At 40.4% G+C, this 17,435-nt stretch overlaps 1 protein-coding gene across 2 annotated transcripts; it reads left to right on the top strand.

Moving 5' to 3' along the window:
- The first annotated feature begins 18 nt into the window (after positions 1 to 18).
- On the top strand, positions 19 to 17,388 carry lipeb (lipase, hormone-sensitive b). 2 transcript variants are annotated; one of them, XM_055227555.1, is made up of 14 exons: positions 190 to 208; positions 3,638 to 3,678; positions 5,508 to 5,749; positions 6,327 to 6,611; positions 6,713 to 6,803; positions 7,444 to 7,589; positions 7,789 to 7,974; positions 8,487 to 8,639; positions 9,592 to 9,736; positions 9,823 to 10,050; positions 10,325 to 10,504; positions 13,251 to 13,438; positions 13,972 to 14,241; positions 14,637 to 17,375. In XM_055227555.1, the coding sequence occupies exons 3-14, from the start codon at positions 5,510 to 5,512 to the stop codon at positions 15,036 to 15,038; spliced, it is 2,514 nt and encodes an 837-aa protein (XP_055083530.1). In that variant the 5' UTR covers positions 190 to 208; positions 3,638 to 3,678; positions 5,508 to 5,509; the 3' UTR covers positions 15,039 to 17,375. The 2 variants fall into 2 exon arrangements, with proteins under 2 accessions (XP_033836340.1, XP_055083530.1); XM_033980449.2 differs by lacking the exon at positions 3,638 to 3,678 and having other exon boundaries at positions 19 to 208; positions 14,637 to 17,388.
- The last annotated feature ends 47 nt before the right edge of the window (positions 17,389 to 17,435 follow it).

Below are 17,435 nucleotides of genomic sequence, written 5' to 3'. Positions count from 1 at the left end.
ACTGGACCGGTGCGCCGTTTGTGATTGGCTGTGGTTTTTAAAGGGGGCGGGGCGTACGTGCTCGCAGGTAGGTTATGAAGAGACCACGGTAAAGGCGGTGCGTAAACAGAGTGGGCGAAGATGGCGTCGAGTAGGAAGAGCAGCGGGCACAGATTAGAGAAAAGCCTGAATGGAAGACGGTCGTCCAAACATAAAGAGGGTCCAGTGGGTGAGTGGCTTCCTTTACCCTCACTGCTGCCCTGCGTGAACATGCGTGCTTTCCTCATGTCCCGTTAGCTTGACTTAGCCGCTGCTACAAAAGCTGGCCTGGAAAAGCGTTTTGCCTGGAGACTCCCACTGTGCCAGCTGACTGCGGGTCTATACTTGTTCACTTTAAGGCATTGTGATAGCGGGCATGTATTCAAAACGGTTCGGTGCAATCTTTTAAGACCAGTTCCGTAGCACCCATATTTCCCCTTTATTTCCAACTAGTTAGTTAAACCGCTACAACATTTCCAGAGGCGATGTCATAAGATACCCTATGTAAGAATCACGTTTTTTATTTTTTATTTCTGCAACCATAACATGCATTATGTCTCACACTGAGTGGATATCTTAATGTAAACAATGCAGAGAAGGCTTGGATACGTTAAACAGCCGTGTTTTGCTGATGCAGAGACAGGGTGTTGGTTGTGTATTGCACGGTACATTTAAAGATTGTAAAAGCGCTTTCATGGACTCATTGATGACGCGGTCATGAGTTTGCTTATCTGACGTAGAGCCGACTGACCCACGGGGGAAAGGCAACAGGCTTGACCGGGTACTACCAGTATTACCATTACCAGTTCTCACAGTGCTATAGCATGTTACTCACCCATTATTGTTACTCGGAGTACTTTTTGGTTAAACGCCTATGTCTAGACTCCAGAGGTCCAACCCTGTGTAACGGTGTCCTAAACTGCGTGTAGCCAAACACAGTGGCTATACATTAAAGGACATCTAGACTTCCAAAACTGTACCTCTCCACGTGTTATAAATTTATATTATCATAACCAACCACTGTCCAAAAGCTAGTCTCTTTCTATCTGGGTCAGTTATTCCCATGAAATTGAGTATGGATTGTATTACTTATTCATTGATACAACCTATTATTACTACTATACTTATTTCATTTTTTTCTGACTGACCCAAAATGTGATTGGAGGTTTGGATTCCATGCCAGAGTATCAAGCATACTCTTGCAGCAATCTATTCGTAACAAAGTCATCCTTTTATATTGCGTGTGTGTTTTCAGGATTTGATAGAACACCAACAAACCATTTAGTTTACTTTAATAATAAGTTTAATAATCAGCCTACGGTATTTGTATTGTCATGCAAGTCATGTTACTTTCTATGTAGTATTGTAATTCAACTTAACCTTTTTGTTTGTATAACTAACTGGAAGTCTTATGTATCCCGTGTGTTTGGCCCAGTGCCAGTCATTGTTGCTAGTTTCCTATTGTTTCTTTAGCCCTGTCTCTGAAAGAGCTCTATCTGGGCAAAGGGTCATCAACCCAAAATGCCTCTGGAGAAATGCTTACTTTACTTGTTAGATGTCATTCCGTTTGCACTTATTTTTCAAGTCTTCTTGTGAGGTTAGGGATGTCAGAAGATTACTGTGACAGAGGGTCAAGTTTATCATGAGAGGTGAAAGGTCCAACATTCAGTGTACAGAAATATGACAGTTATTTAATATATGTTTTGAGTAACAGTTGAATTTGTAAGTTATTTTTACAACATTGCTTTTTTGTGTTTTGTCTTCACATGACATGTGAAATACATTTTAAAGGAACTGTATATAGCCTGTGCTATACATTTTTTAAAAAGGTACTGCAGTCACAACTGAACCAGGGTCGCCAGAGCCTTAACCTGCAGATAGAGGACACAGAAGTTGTTCTCATTGTCAGTATATGGACAGGCCATGCCTCATGTGAAAGCTCAGAACCTGCTCACTGAGCTGCAGAGGCTGCACTAGCACTGATTAATGATTGGCTACAGGTGCTGGGGTTTAGGCAGTGAGGATTCAGATTAGAGAGAGGCCTTTTTAAACCAACTGGACTTCAGCTTTGAAACTGGCAACCCAAATGAGAGACTCATGTGAGGCTCACTCTGTAATTCTCTAAATGGATAATCATCTTGAGAACCGAAACACCAAATTATAACATAAAACTTGGTCATTATGCACAATGTTTTTGTAATTAAGAATAAATCAGCATTGCGTTGGTTATTAGTAAGGGCTATATTTGATTTGAACATGTCTAGCTCAACGGAGGAAACAGATATGCCATGTTTATGGAATTTACAATCAAAATCATACATAAAGTTCTTTTTGTAACATTCCATTTCAATAATGTAATAACTCCAGAGATCATGACATGATCGTATGCTGTTTTATTCAGCACAGCATTGGCCACATTTACATGCATACTATCAATCCGAAGTGATGATGACAATTCTTGGGCCTGACAATTGAAGTGTCTCATGTTGTACTGAAGCCACACTGGGTCAATGTTTACACTTGGGTTTAAGGGGTATTTATTATTTATGGGTTTGCACTTTATGGGATGCTCCAAACACAATTTCGTTGTCCTTCTGTAACAAATGACTACAAATAAATTAAATTGAATTGAAGTGTATAGAATTATTATCTCCATGACAATAAAATACCATGTTATAAGATGAATACACTTTAATGAACTAACTTGTATGTGTTTATTATGTAGACTGCACTTGGAGGAGTCATGTATTCACCCTGAAACCTGTGAAAGATGTTCCAAAATCCCCCTTTACACAATCTAATAACAGTTTTTAATCATAATATGTCATAATTATCTCTTGACAAAATATTCAACACTCAAATTTCGAATATGGTTCTTGTAACCCAGCTCATTGTTGAATCTTATGACTATTATCTTATTAACTCCATTGGCGTAAGTGTGTAATCGATCATGCTTTTCAGCTTAACTACTGTCAACAAAATCAGCAAGAGATCTGGTCAAAGGGATATGCTTCTGTTATGAGAAATTGCAGAATGACCATATTGTATGTTCTTTTCATAACAGTTAGCCGCTAGCGCTGCTCAAGTGTTAGCGCAAAGGACCTGCTCTACAGCCTTCATTCTCAAACAGCTGTGGATGTATGCAATAATAGACACATGATGTGGTTAAGCCTTTAAATAGATTATATGCTCTATACTGAGCTAATGGACATAACAGTAATGCTAATAGATCTACTTAACAACATAAGCGATCAAGTACAATGCTGTTTAGTTGTGATGACCTCTTTAAATGAAAGGGGTCTCTTAGAAAATCAAGATAAATCATTCCTGTTTTGATCTGTCTTCCTCCATGTTTGTTTTTCTCAGAGTCTAGTATGGTCCAATTAGGTTGAAGGTCGCTGGAAGGAAATAACCAATGACAGGAGTGCACAGAATGAGAAGTGAACTAGGACAGTGTTGTCAACCTCCCAGAACGTTTATAAGCACTGGATGTACAGAGTGTGAGCCAAAAAACACAAGGGAGCAACTAGACCAAAAGTCCTATCTCTGTGTGTGCCGCCCTTCCCCACTCTCTCTCATTTTGTGTTTCTTTTTATCCATGCTGTCGCTGCTTTTGCAGAGAGGATACTGAAAGGGACAAAGCCTTGAACTCACATGCCGGTAAAACAAACTTTCATCATTTTTCTTGCTGATTCTTATTAGTTGGCTTGGTAGATTTCAGTAGTAGTACATGTGTGTCTAGAGGCACTTTACTGTGTACAATAAATCCATACAGTCCTGTCTGATAGCCTCCAAGGAGTCATTACAGGCCTGTAAAGTCACTGATGCTGCTTGTTGTACATGACTTATTTATGCTGGCTTTCATCCATCTTTAATGCAGAGAGACAGGGTGCAACTTAACAGACGCAGTGGGCTTACAGTGACAAATAATGTCTGCCTCACACAGAGGGGGAGTTGCGCCAGCAGGCTAAGTGTATTATTGATAAATGTCAGGGTAGAATTTTGTAGATTAAACCGACTTTGTCTGATGACACAGAATCAATAAGGTAAGTGTCTGCATTATAAGTTGTCCTATTGCCTGCTTCATTTGAATGGCTCATGTTAAAGCCCGATGGACTACTGTGGTGTATTTGAATTGCCGGCATGAAGGCAGCGCTTGACTTGCGCTGTATTTGCATAATCTCCCTGCAGTTAGACAAGGCAATGGTACACACAGCCTCTGATATTATTAAACAAATTTTGTAGAGGATCATTTGGTCACTTAAGTTTTAACAAAGAGTTCACAAATAGGTTAAAAATTACAAATTGTGCATATATTCACAAAATGTGCTCATAAAGTTCCTGTTTTTACAACATTTCCCTTTGCTTAATTTAACCATTGCAAAATTCACCCAATTCAAAATCTGAAGTCACTGATGGACTCGGAGTAAGGCATTTGTGTGATAGAAATTATCTTGGGCACCAAAGTTACAATGCCCATAAATAGCCATGCACAAAGTCATTTTTGTTTTAGTGTTGAGTCTTGAAGTCATGAGATTGCCTTATTTCAGATGGCGTATTTTCTTCACAAGTTGCATTGATGTAAAATTACGCCTCAAGCTGCTCGTACTGTATTAACCTTTGTAGTAGATACAGTAGTGGGGGACACGTATTCCATCATCATGCTTAACGTATATCTGAATTGCACTCACATATTAACTTCAGTAAGCATTTTTTGACCACTTGCATTGTGATGTAATTGACAGCATAACATCAACCCTACTTTTTATAGTCTGATGTAGATATGGAAGAATCTTAGAGGATCCTGATCTTTCACTGTCTCGGGTATTTTGACGGGTATATTGTCTATAGCACAGACAGTAGAAGATAACCCTCTAAAACATGGCTGTGTGTAATCAGCTGGAGTCACTGGGGTTTTGTGCATGTTTTTTGTCTTTTTTTTGCAAATCCATGTTTTCTCCCAGCAGTCTCAAGTTGGTAAACAGTCCGCTACCTTTTCCTCCTGTTCCATGTACTGCATGTCAGTGTAAATCTTACTGGATTTTCCCTGCTCAAGCTGGATTTCCATCATTTAATTTTAAGACTTGCTCAACACATTTTAATCAATGAGCTTGCATGCACCAGGCTACAGGGGATTAGTTAATAGGAGGTAGAGAAATTCACTCAGAATCTCACAATGATATTCCTTATACAAGTCCTTATGGATTATGTGTGGTGAATTGGTACCACTGTCAGTGTGTGTCTTTAGACTCTCCACACATGGGATCTGTGAATAATCGACCACTGTACAGGCTCTGGTTCATAGCTGTGAGAATGTACTTCAGACACATTGGACCTCAGGCATTAATGTGCCAAAGCAATAACGTGAATAAGACTTTTGCAGATGTTTGCATTTTACATTTTAGATTGTGTCAACCATTTGTTTGGAAATCTTTAATTAATTGAATTTCTCAATTTAATTTGCCTACTTTTTGTCTTTCCACTTGTAGTCATGGACACCAAGGCAGTGTTTGCAGCCCTGTACAGCGTATGTGAGGAAAATGCCTCCTTCTTTTCGGGAGGAGCCAAGGGCTCCCAGGGCGAGGCTGCGCGGAGACTGGTGGAAGTCATGAACCTGATCCAGGAGCATGCCCACAGCCTGGAGCCTATTGTCACTGGCTTCTCTGCCATCTACCATCATTTTGACTTTGATCCACACATACCAGCCAATGGCTACCGCTCACTGGTCAAGGTACTACTGATGTTTACTAAAAACAGAAGGCATTCAGTGCACCTTTAGATTGCATACTTCAATTATATTATGTTGTAAAAACTGACACGGATTGTACTTGATTAGTGTTCTATCATTACTATACCAAACTCAACCCTGCATAGATGGCTCACCTTCATCTAGTACCCATTCTTTCCCACTCATCTCTAGTTTTTTGTTCAAGGTTGAAGATTTTTGGTCTTCACTTCAAAGCATGTTGCATAAATAATTTTGAAAAAAAAGATGAACCATCCCGAGCACTATACTCTATCTTGACCTGCACTAAACATTGACCTGCACTGGCCGCAACCCACATGTTTAAGTCTTCTCATTTCTTGCTTCACTGACTAATCTGTACCACCATGAAGCATTGGATGCTCACATAGTCGTGTTTTGTCCTGTTGTCCTTCAAGTCAAACCAACATTTTAAAACATGCAATTCTACCAAATGCTCTGAAACAGGTTATTGAGCCCTAGTTCATATTTTATGTTTTTCAACTACATGTCTCGATTGTGACTATGTAAAGTTGATTAAATCTATTTTTATTTTTTTTTGTAGGTAGTGAGGTGCTGCCTTCTGCACATCATCCACAAGGGACGCTACATCACTGTCAACAGACGGAGTATCTTTTTTCGAGTGGCGCACAATGCGGGAGAGATGGAGGCCTATTGCAATGCCCTCTGCCAGCTGCGTGCCCTGCTGTACTTAGCCCAGCGCCTGCTCTACGACAACAGCCATGGCAACCTCTTCTTTCATGACGAAAGTGGCCTTAGTGAGAGCTTTGTCCGAGAGTACGCATCCATGCACAAAGGCTGCTTCTACGGCCGCTGTCTGGGCTTTCAGGTGAGATAAAAGGGTAGGAAATATTTGAGATTATTGCTTCACATTTCTCTTTATTTAGTCAAATTTATTTTGCATATTAATGAGTTATCTTCTCTCTTCAGTTCACTCCAGCCATTCGCCCGTGTCTACAGACCATTGCTATTGGCCTTGTGGCATTTGGAGAAAACTACAAGCGGCACCAGTCCGGAATAGGTCAGTGTGCTCATTTTTCCCATTTCCCAAAGTTCATTTTCATGCATAGCTTCACTCACCCCCTGCTGCTTTTACATGCGCCTTAGCCCTTAACTGGGCACCTTTTTTATGTGGTAGATACTTTCATCCATCTGAAGCTAATAGCTGACGAGTGTCTTCCATAGATGCCAATGTTTTGAGCACTTTCATGTATAGAGCTTAGATAGTATGGACACAGACCAGTATAAATATTTCAAAAAGCTTTCATGGTCTTTGTTCTCTGTACTGCATCATAGTGGAGTCAGGAGGTATTGCACCATATGGTGAGTTACACTTCATTTCTCTAACCTGTGGTACTATGTAGTGTGCTCCTCCATACAGCACATGCATTTTTAATTTCAGTTGCTTTCACTTTATATAACACTAAAAAAACTTTCAAACTTTTTTTTTCCCTTAAGATGGTTTTGTGTAGCAACCTAGAGACTTATCACTGATTTAAAATGCATGTTTTAGTCATTTCTGGACACTGTAGAATTGTAGTATATCACTGTCCTGATGATGGTATTATCATCATTGTAATCTAGAAGGTGTGTCTGAGTTATATTTTTATCAAAACAAAATATATTCTAAAATATCTCATTACGACTTTGTGCTTCCGTAGGTGTTGCTGCCAGTTCATTTTTTAACTCAGGGAAGTATGCGATTGACCCAGAGTTGAGAGGGGCAGAATTTGAACGCATAACCCAGAACTTGGATGTCCATTTTTGGAAGGCCTTCTGGAACATTACTGAGACAGAAGTCTTATCTGTAAGTAAAAAATTGCATACAACATTCTACTAATCTTATCACCACATCAATGTTTAACTGCAAAGCAAGAAGAGTTGGGAACAACAAAATGTACATTTGTATGATTAATGGTTTATTTATGTTGCCTCTCTGCAACTTGATCTCTTAACTTTTGTCTTTCTATGTGATATTTTCTTTATTTTCTGCTCTCCTCTTGCAGAGTCTGGCCAGTATGACATCTACAACTGTGAAGGTTAACCGTGCCCTTTCTGTGCCCGCTATACCTTTTGACCTCCCCTTGGCGGCCAATCACGGAGCTTCTGTAACCATTGCTCCACCGTCTGCACACATTGGCTGTGCCCCAGTTCAAATGAGACTCATATCATATGACCTGCGTGAAGGACAAGTACGTTAAACACTTTTTGTGATCATATAAAAATGACTTATTATTTATAAGTAATACTAAATGTTGTCATCTTCCAGTGATATTGGTAAATATATTGTATGATTTTCAAATCCTCAGGCACCACGGTTACTTTTCCTACTCATTAGTTTGTAATTCTCTGAGGAAGTTCCCTGTTCTCATCCTTTGTCTGTACTCTGGCTCTTAACCAGAGAGGCTATCAGCAGACACTTTTTAGCCGTTGATCTCGCTCCAAAACGACAATATTGTCCCTTTAACAATGTGGGCTTACATCAGCACAAAACCCCAGCCTTGGCCACACTTCCTCTCCCTGCTAGTTTCTCTTAATGAATTAAAATTAGCATGTGTTTGGGCACCCACAGGAAAATGTGGCAGCCAGAAAATGAATTGTAGAGTTTTGTGCAGTGGGTTATTATACTTTTCATTTGAAAGCATTTTTCCCAACGTGTTTTTCTGTAAAATTATGCTCTAACGATTTCCATTTTTCTTCTCAGGATAGTGAGACGTTGCTGTCTTTGTCCCGCTCTGATGGGGGCGCACTCTCTCTGTCATTGGGGCTGAAGACCAAGCGACTGCCCTCATCTCCATGCCTCCTGATCCATTTTCATGGGGGAGGATTTGTGGCTCAGACTTCCAAGTCTCATGAGGTGAGAATTTACTTTGTCTTTGGCATTTGTCTTGTTCAGAGACAGAATGACAAATACAGAAAAAGCATAACTTTCTCAGGAAAAAGAACATCTTTATTGTAGAGATGTTCCATTTCTGTCTTACTCTTTCTGCTGTGTCTGCATTATTAGCTCTGTGCAGTTGTTGTGGCACTGGCCTTCTTCTAAGTAAAGCCAGATATAAAATTGCCTTGGACATGGGCATCATTGATCTGCAGCTGCATAGCAACCAGAGGGTGAGAGAGAGCAGTCACAGAAGGGGCGAGCAGGGCTGTCATGTTGAATTAAGGCCCAACTGCATAACCTCAGAGCAGGATTACCCCAAGCAGTAATGAAAGACATTTCCAACTATCCTTTTGCTTTTGGGCTTGACTTTGATTGCATCCTCTTCTCCTAATCTTACAAATGTTTAACCTTTTTATGTTTGAAAGCATCACTCTAGGAGCTACTTCCATGGGACATACAAAGTTTCTCTTAGAAACTAGCAATTGCAGTGCACTGAACAAGGTCCCAAATCAAATATTCTTGAAGCTGCTTGACTCTTTTGTATTAATCATTCTGTAGCAATAGATTGCCAGTCAGTGGTTTCATGTTTAACATTTATGGTGAGATGGAATTAATTTTTCTTTATGCCATGAGATCATAGTTAAAATTAAAGGTTATCTTTTAAGCCTATAATATTTCTGGAGTTGAGAACACTCTTCCTCAATTTTACTTCAATCATTGATAATCGAGAAAGTGCTTCTCTGTGTTGTTTAAAGTAAATCCACTGGAGCCTTGCGTATTTCAATTGTAAAATTGTCTTTTTTTTAATGTGTGCTTATGTATGAATTAAGTCAAAATGGACTCTACAGTACCAAAATGTTTCAGTTTGACCTGTACCCATAGCAGAAATTATCTTTCTTTGTTAAAATGCTGTGTGCTTGTTTCACAGCCTTATCTGAAGGGTTGGTCCCAAGACTTGAGTGTGCCCATCCTCTCAGTGGACTACTCTTTGGCTCCTGAGGCGCCTTTCCCCCGGGCCTTGGAGGAGTGTTTCTACGCATACTGCTGGGCTTTACGAAACCATCATTTACTGGGTAGTTCAATCAACTGCACAATTGTGTTTTTATCATTTCATATTCATTTTTCTGAACAAAGTTATACCCCTCCATTTTCTTTTCAGGGTGGACTGGGGAGAAAGTGTGCCTGGTTGGAGACAGTGCTGGAGGAAACTTGTGTGTGACAGTATCGATGCGAGCGGCTGCCTTTGGTGTGCGGATGCCAGATGGCATTGTGGCAGCCTACCCAGCCACCCTGCTGACTGCCTACGCCTCACCCTCCCGCCTGCTAACACTTATGGATCCCCTGCTGCCACTCAGTGTACTCTCCAGGTGTCTCAGCGCCTACGCAGGTACATATATCTACATTTCTGGAAAACAGACACAATCTATACTTTCCCCCCCAAAAAAACTGCTGCACTACACTATTGTCTGCAATTGTTTCAGTACATCTGGAGTTTTGTATCAAAACAACTGCTGTATATTACCAACCACGAGTTATTGCTTTGTACATAAATTTAACCCTATATTATATTTATTCAGAGAGATATAATTCGGTCTGTGTCATTTGTCCCTTCACAAGAAAAGTGAAAATGTTAAACGTCTGCTGTTGTTGTTTTTGTGTAGGCAATGAGCCACAAGCAGAGAAGCAGGTGGAGAAGGCCAGCACTCTGAGCATGGTGAGGAGAGACACAGCACTGCTGCTCAGAGACTTCCGACAGGGAGCGTCCAACTGGATCCACTCTCTACTGGATTCAAACAAAGGCTCCTCCGAGCCCACTGCAGTTGCAGAGCCACCAGCCTCAGGTACACCTCTATTCTGACACATCAAGTCCTGCTGCTTATTATGCACTCACAGACCTAGTGCTATTTTCCAAATGTGTTTTTGTCTGTGTCGGCACAATGACACAAACTGAATAGGAGAATTTTTCATATATTACTATATTTTAAAAAAAGTTATGCAACAAGTTTTGTTTTGTTTTTTTCTAAAACCAGGCCTATTTTGAAGATTTATTTAACAAAAATACAATTTTGATAAAAGCTTTTATAAGATACTGATATATTTTGATATTTGATGTGACAATATGAAGAATTTTTTTTTTCTCCTATTGATCAGTCCTGTTATTCAGTTGTTGTTTTTTTTGTCTTATTAAAAACAAATACAAACTTGTAATCATTGCCATTTGAGCAAAAAATTGTCAGTAAGAATGAAGGAGTCAGACTTTAGAGAGAGAAATTTGAGAGTGGATCCATCACTTTATTTATAAAGAGCTTTTCATACAAAAATGTGACAAAGTACTTTACAGCCATTAAAAAACAGTCCCACATGCCCTTTCAGCCAACCAACCTACTCCCACAGCTGCCCGATCATGCATAAGCATACATTTCAGTCACATGCACAGTCTTACCCACATGCACACACACACTAAAATACGTAAGGCTTGGTACAGATAAATGAGACAGAGGATCAACGAACCAACAGGAGCAGGAGCAGGGAGCTGCCCACTGCCACCAGGACATTGACACACTGCCCAGGGGAGAGTCCGAAACATCAAACCTTCACCAGGAGCCCATGGTAAAGGCCCCATCACACCCGGTGCAGAGAGTTGCTACAGAGGAATCACTGGAAATCCTAAAAGTGCTAAAATGATAGGAGTTAAAAGCTAAGAACTAAAATATAAAATGGTACGCTTAAAAATATACTAAATACATGTATTAAAAACCAGGCTAGTTTAGACATTTTAAGACCATCATACCTTTTAATTTACCCTGTCGAGGGCCACATAAAATGATGTGGAGGGCCGCATTTGGCCTGCGGGCCTTGAGTTTGACACATGGGCGCTGGAGGGACTATGTCTCTCAGCTGGCCTGGGAATGACTTGGGGGTCCCACTGGAGGAGCTGGAGGATGTGTCTGGAGTGAGGGAATTCTGGGAGTCCCTGCTTAGACTGCTGCCCCCGCTACCCGGCCCCATTTAAGCAGAAAAAAATGGATGGATGGATTATAAACATGAACGTTCTCTGCGGCCCTGAGGTCCTCCAGCAGTCTGTTTTGTAAACGAGGTCCATAGTACTCTGAGGGCCATAGACTCCTCGCCGTGAGTATATGTCCTGACTTTGGGAATGACTAGGCGCCTGCAGGGTCTGTGAGTGTTTGTAATGTAAAAGAAGTTCTGAAACATAAGAAGGCCCAAGGCCATTAAGACATTTATAAACCAGTTTTTGAAGAAAATCAATCCTGAAACACACAGGTGACCAATGCAGTGCATTTTAAAACTGGTGTAATGTGGTCCCACCTTCTGGTCTTGGTTTGAATTTTGTAGTAATGGTAAACCTGAAATATAATTTTCTGGGAAAACCAGAAAGTGGGGCATTACAACAGTGTATTTTACTAGTGATAAAAACATGCATCAGCATTTCTGTGTTAGCCAGCATCTGCCCAATTCTCTCTTGGACCATGATTTTAAGATAATATCTAAAATGCAGTTAAAGAACATCCATTGGCCTGGTGCCAGCAGGAGACATGGGGATGTAAAGCTGCGTATCATCTGCATAACTGTGGAAATTAATTCCATGTCTCCTGATGACACCACCAAGAGGTAGCATATACAGGTTAAACAACACAGAACGTAAAATGGAACTCTGAGGCACACCACATGTGATTCTGTGGACCTGGGAGGTTGTGTCTACGCTCACCATAAATGTTCTATCTGTGGGATAGTATGTGAACCATTTGTGAACAGCACCAGAGAGGCCAAGGTGTTTCAGGCAAGTTAAAACAATAGTTTGGCCTACTCTATCAAAAGCAGCACTTAGATCCAGGAGAACCAACACTGTCACCATGATGTGGACCTCACAATTAAAATGACCCAAGTATATCATTAACAGTTACAAATGAAATCTCAAAATTGATTAAAACTCAATTAATTGCACACACCTGGCTTGCAGTGTTTTTAGATCATTTTCAAATTCCAGTGTTGAAGAGTGCTCCCCTCCCCGTGTGAAGGAGAAATATCATGGTTTCTTTAGCATTCAGTTCAACACATTATCGCTGCTTCCCACCCATTGAACAACACTCCTCACATCCTATTTATATCGTTGTACATCTCCGGAGAAGCACAATCTTGACAGTAATTTTTCATTGTAGCCACTGTAAATCTGCAGCAAATGGTGATTTCCCTAGTGTCCCACAGCTGTAAGTCAAAACAAATGATAATGTTGGTGTATATTATTAACAGACAATCACAGAGCTAGAATGGTTTCTTGAAGAGATTGGATATCTGTTGGGCTTATGAGGAAAAATGGTTACATCCATTCTTGCATTGCTTTTTGAACGGGAAATTGGTCTCACCATGACAGCGGTCTTTTAATTTCCTCCACGCACTTTTCATTTCTTGCTACCATACACACTTATTTGCATTCCTGCCTAGTTGTCAGGATTTGTAGGTTAAAATGATGAAAAAGAAGAACATGGGAGTGACCTAATGTGCCAGTAATTTGGTCAAGTTTTCCCATCCCTGTACTGTATTAAGTGTTCTGTCTTCCTCCTCTAGACTCTGTGAGGAAGAGCATATCTGAGGCAGCCATCTCTTCTCCTCACGCTGACCCTCCGGTGCCCTCTGAGACCTCGGAGTTCTCAACCAGGAAATTATCTGTGAAGAGCCAGACCTGCCAGGACCTGGGATTGCACAACAACTGCATTTCCCAGAGTGCACCATTACTGAGTGTTACAGAGGATCCTGTAAGTCACGTTTAAACATGTTTATTGCCATCCCTAATGCCCAACACAGCCTGAAAAAAGTGACTGACAAACATGGGGAGAAAGTTTGATTAGTGAAACCAGATAAACAGATTTGATAATTAGGCCTTTGCAGGTAAAATTAATCTACCACCCTCCTCCTTGTGATAATTTTACCTTTCATGCTGCTGAAGACATTTTGCTGTGGGTAGGGGTAACTAACTGTATAATGTATGCTGACAAGTACCAGTTATGAACAATAGCCCGCTGGTGATAAAGTATGATTTTTTTTCCTCGTATAAATAGACTGTTATCCATAATCACATCCATGCCATATTTGAAAGTAAAATTCTCCTGTGCTTGTATATGAACTAACCCTACATGTTAACACAACACATACACATCTATAATTATATATATATATATATATATATATATATATATATATATATATATATATATATATATATATATATATATATATAAAAATATAATGTTTAATAATTAATGTTGTTAATTTTTTGGTTTTTCCCCAGATACCTACAGACATAAATTTTTACCTTTCAAAAGAAGATGATCCCTCCATGGCTGTTGACCTGTCCTCTGTGGCTATACCACCTCCTGCTGGTGAGGAGGGCTCAGAGTCTGAGCACCCTAGGGAGTTTCCTATGGGCTTTGAGCCTCTGCGTTCAGAGCAGCTGGCAGAGATGAGGCTCCATAGCTCTCCTGTGGTCAAGGATCCCTTCTGCTCCCCTCTGCTTGCGCCCGATAATATGCTCAAAGGATTGCCTCCTGTGCACATAGTTGTGAGTACTGCTTCTACTGTAGTATCCTGTTTAATTGAGTTTGTTATTGCCATTATTTGAGGTAGTTTTCACACTAAATGTAAATAATCCTTTTATAATAATGGACATTTGCTTTTTTCTATATTTGTATATTGGTTTGAGGGATACTGTTTGTTTTTGTTGTTAGCAGGTCTACACAGAGATGTTCTTAAGCTATCGACAGAAAGCAGCTGAAAGTTGTATGAATGCTGGCAAATTTAATGGCAAAATTCAGTAGCTGGAGGAAGTGTACCAGAATGGACAAAATAACATCTTCTTTATTACTTAGACAATTGTTGAAGATTCCTGACATGGTTATAAGTCTAAGACTTTAAATAAGGTTTCACACTCTCTCCTCTTCTCCTCTTCCCTCTCAGGCCTGTGCTCTGGACCCCATGCTGGATGACTCTGTGATGTTCGCCAAGCGCCTGAGGAACATTCAGCAGCCTGTCACTCTGTGTGTAGTGGATGACCTCCCGCACGGTTTCCTCAGCCTCTCTCAGCTCTCCAGGGAGACCCGTGAGGCCGCCAGTGTCTGTGCTGAGAGAATCCGCGCAGTCTTCACTCAGGACACGCCCCCAGAGCCACGCAAGCACCGCAAGCTGGAACGGACAGATGGGGGCGTGTCCACTTCTCCTAAAGAGCCTGACGCACTGTTCGTAAACCCTATTAATGAAACAGAGGAGGCCGTGGGGAGAGGAGGGAAGATTGCTGATGGAGAGCACTTGGTTGCTGTGGCAGCCCAGAGCAACACTGAAGCTGGTGGGATTGGAGCTTAATTTGGAGAAAGAAGGGGACCATGTTTTACTAGAGAATAAATGGGCATATGAGAGTCAAATGCGAAATGCAAAAAAGACAATTATGTAAAAAAACACAACTTTTATTAAAGTGAGTGACCAACTTGAATTGGAAAGTGCTGGACAAAATGCATCAGTTGTAGTAGCAGAACAAAATGAATATGCCAAAAAGACACATTTTAGATAATCATTAATGCAATTGCTGCTAGATCAACATTGCTGCACACTGTTGGACCGCACTGGCTGTGAAGCTTGGATCTGGAGATACTGTAAGCCATGTAGACAAATGTGGAGGCTCATCCTAAATAGGGTGATTCTTCCTGGCCTCAGCAGTCGTTGGTGGCTCTAATGACAGGGTGGCAGGCACACTATATGCTTCTGTATAGAGGCATCCGCATCAAAATGGCCACTTGTCCGTTAGGAGCCACTCTAAATCACACTCAATAACCTCACATTGTGGTTTCCATTCGGCCACTTTGGCAGGCAATATGGCCCACTTTGTGTTGAGCTGGTCTGCTTCTACTCCCAAATGGAATTACGCATTTGAAACTGAACAGACTAACTTGTTCAGAGGCAGCGCCATTCATTTATTCATTAAGTTTCTGCTGCAGTTTTTAATTTACCGTATTTTATCCTATGCAGTAGCATTATTTGTTGTTATCCCGTTTTATTGCTGTATGTTGTCATTGTAGTTTACTTTGACTTGTACATTACTTTGTATTGTATCTAATCATATGCTGATTTTTACACTTCAATATTACACTCATTTTTTTTTTTTTTTTTTAATCTGCATCTGTAGTCAGTAGGGCATGCTGATTTTAACTATGAAACATTGCATAGAGCCATACCATATGCATAGAATACCTGTACTGCCATTAATGCAAATTTAAGTTAACTGACGCACAAAATGTTTTTAATTCTTTTCAACAAGCAGTATTCAAAATGTGTTTCATTCATAGATTTTTTTTTTAACCATGTCTACGTTCATAGATTCTTCCTGTCAGGTGTAGGTATTGTGTTATAAATCAACTGTCCTTTTGTGGGGTCATTTACTTCTGTCAGGTCCGAATAAATATAGCTTCGGACAATATTACTGTTGTGCCCTTGCCTGGTAACAGGGCTGAGGTTGCCAGGTCTGTGGAGAAGGATGCTGTGTGATGAATAGGATTTAGCAGAATCTCCGAGTGCAGAGAAATCCTTGCTGTGGTGAAGTGCCGGATTTTCAGCAGCAAAGTCATGCTACAGGATTAGACCTTGCTCGTTTCTGTCAGCTCCCAGTACTTGGGGCAATATTTTTAGTCATAGTGATGGAAAGAACCAGGACTCAGGAGAAGTGAGAGTAATATACTGTTTTCAAGAAGCTAGGCCAGAAGTTTGCGTTTGGATTGGCTAGCTGCTGTTGGTGCTCTTTTGCTGTAGTTGTTTTGGTCACTTGCAGTGTACTAGGAGTGTACATGTCACTCGTCCCTTGGTGTTTGTGTGGTGCATGTCGTCCGTTGTGACTGGGGTTGCACAAAACTGAGATGACCGCAGACCCTGACCTGTGCTATTATTTGTGTATCTTTTTACAGCTTTAATAGCACTTAACAGACAAGCAGCTTTTCATTTGTGGTCAGTGACCTCTGGAGGATTGTGGCTTTAGTCTGTGGCAAAAGCTTTACCTCTCAAAAGCCCCCTATTCTTTGTGGAAATATGTGTGCAAAAGTCATCATAACTTGACCTTTTGTTGGTCTTATTATCCTACACTAAGCCTTTGACTGCTGCTTTAATATACACTGTCAAGCTATGGCTCAAATCCTCTGATAAGATTGCTGGTAGAATTTGCTTGTGCAAAATGACAAATTACCTCACTGACAGGTAGGCAATAGGCATATTAATTGTATGCATTTGTGTAAGCTGACTTTAACATTTCCATGGTCTGTTATTCCCCCAGAGGGATTCAACTCTGTGACTCAACATTATAACAATGCACTTTATTCACCAGCTAGTGTTGCTTTGTGGAGGTGTGTGTCATCGTCAGACCTCCCAACACCTGTCATGGCCGAAATGGAATGCACTGTACAAAAATGTTCCATTTAGAGTTTTTAATAGCCTTAAAGCCATAGCCTGGAACCAGCTGTTTTATGTAACCTACATTTCTTTTTTTGACATTTTATTTTATTATACACCACAAGTGCAAAAGAATGTACCAGATGTTGTAAATAATTAAATGTCTTGTTTCTCAAATTGCAGGTAAGCTTCATTTTGCATTTCAAGAATGTTTCCATAAATTGTTGAATTCATTGCGGATTTTTTCCCTAAATAAATATATTCTTGAATCTCCATAAATATGACTATCAATGTTTGGGGTTTTTTTTTGTTTTGTTTTTTTTATATATA

The sequence above is a fragment of the Periophthalmus magnuspinnatus genome, chromosome 16 (genome assembly GCF_009829125.3).
Source record: "Periophthalmus magnuspinnatus isolate fPerMag1 chromosome 16, fPerMag1.2.pri, whole genome shotgun sequence".
Classification (NCBI taxonomy): Eukaryota; Metazoa; Chordata; class Actinopteri; order Gobiiformes; family Gobiidae; genus Periophthalmus; species Periophthalmus magnuspinnatus.
This window is presented reverse-complemented; position numbering and strand designations above follow the sequence as displayed.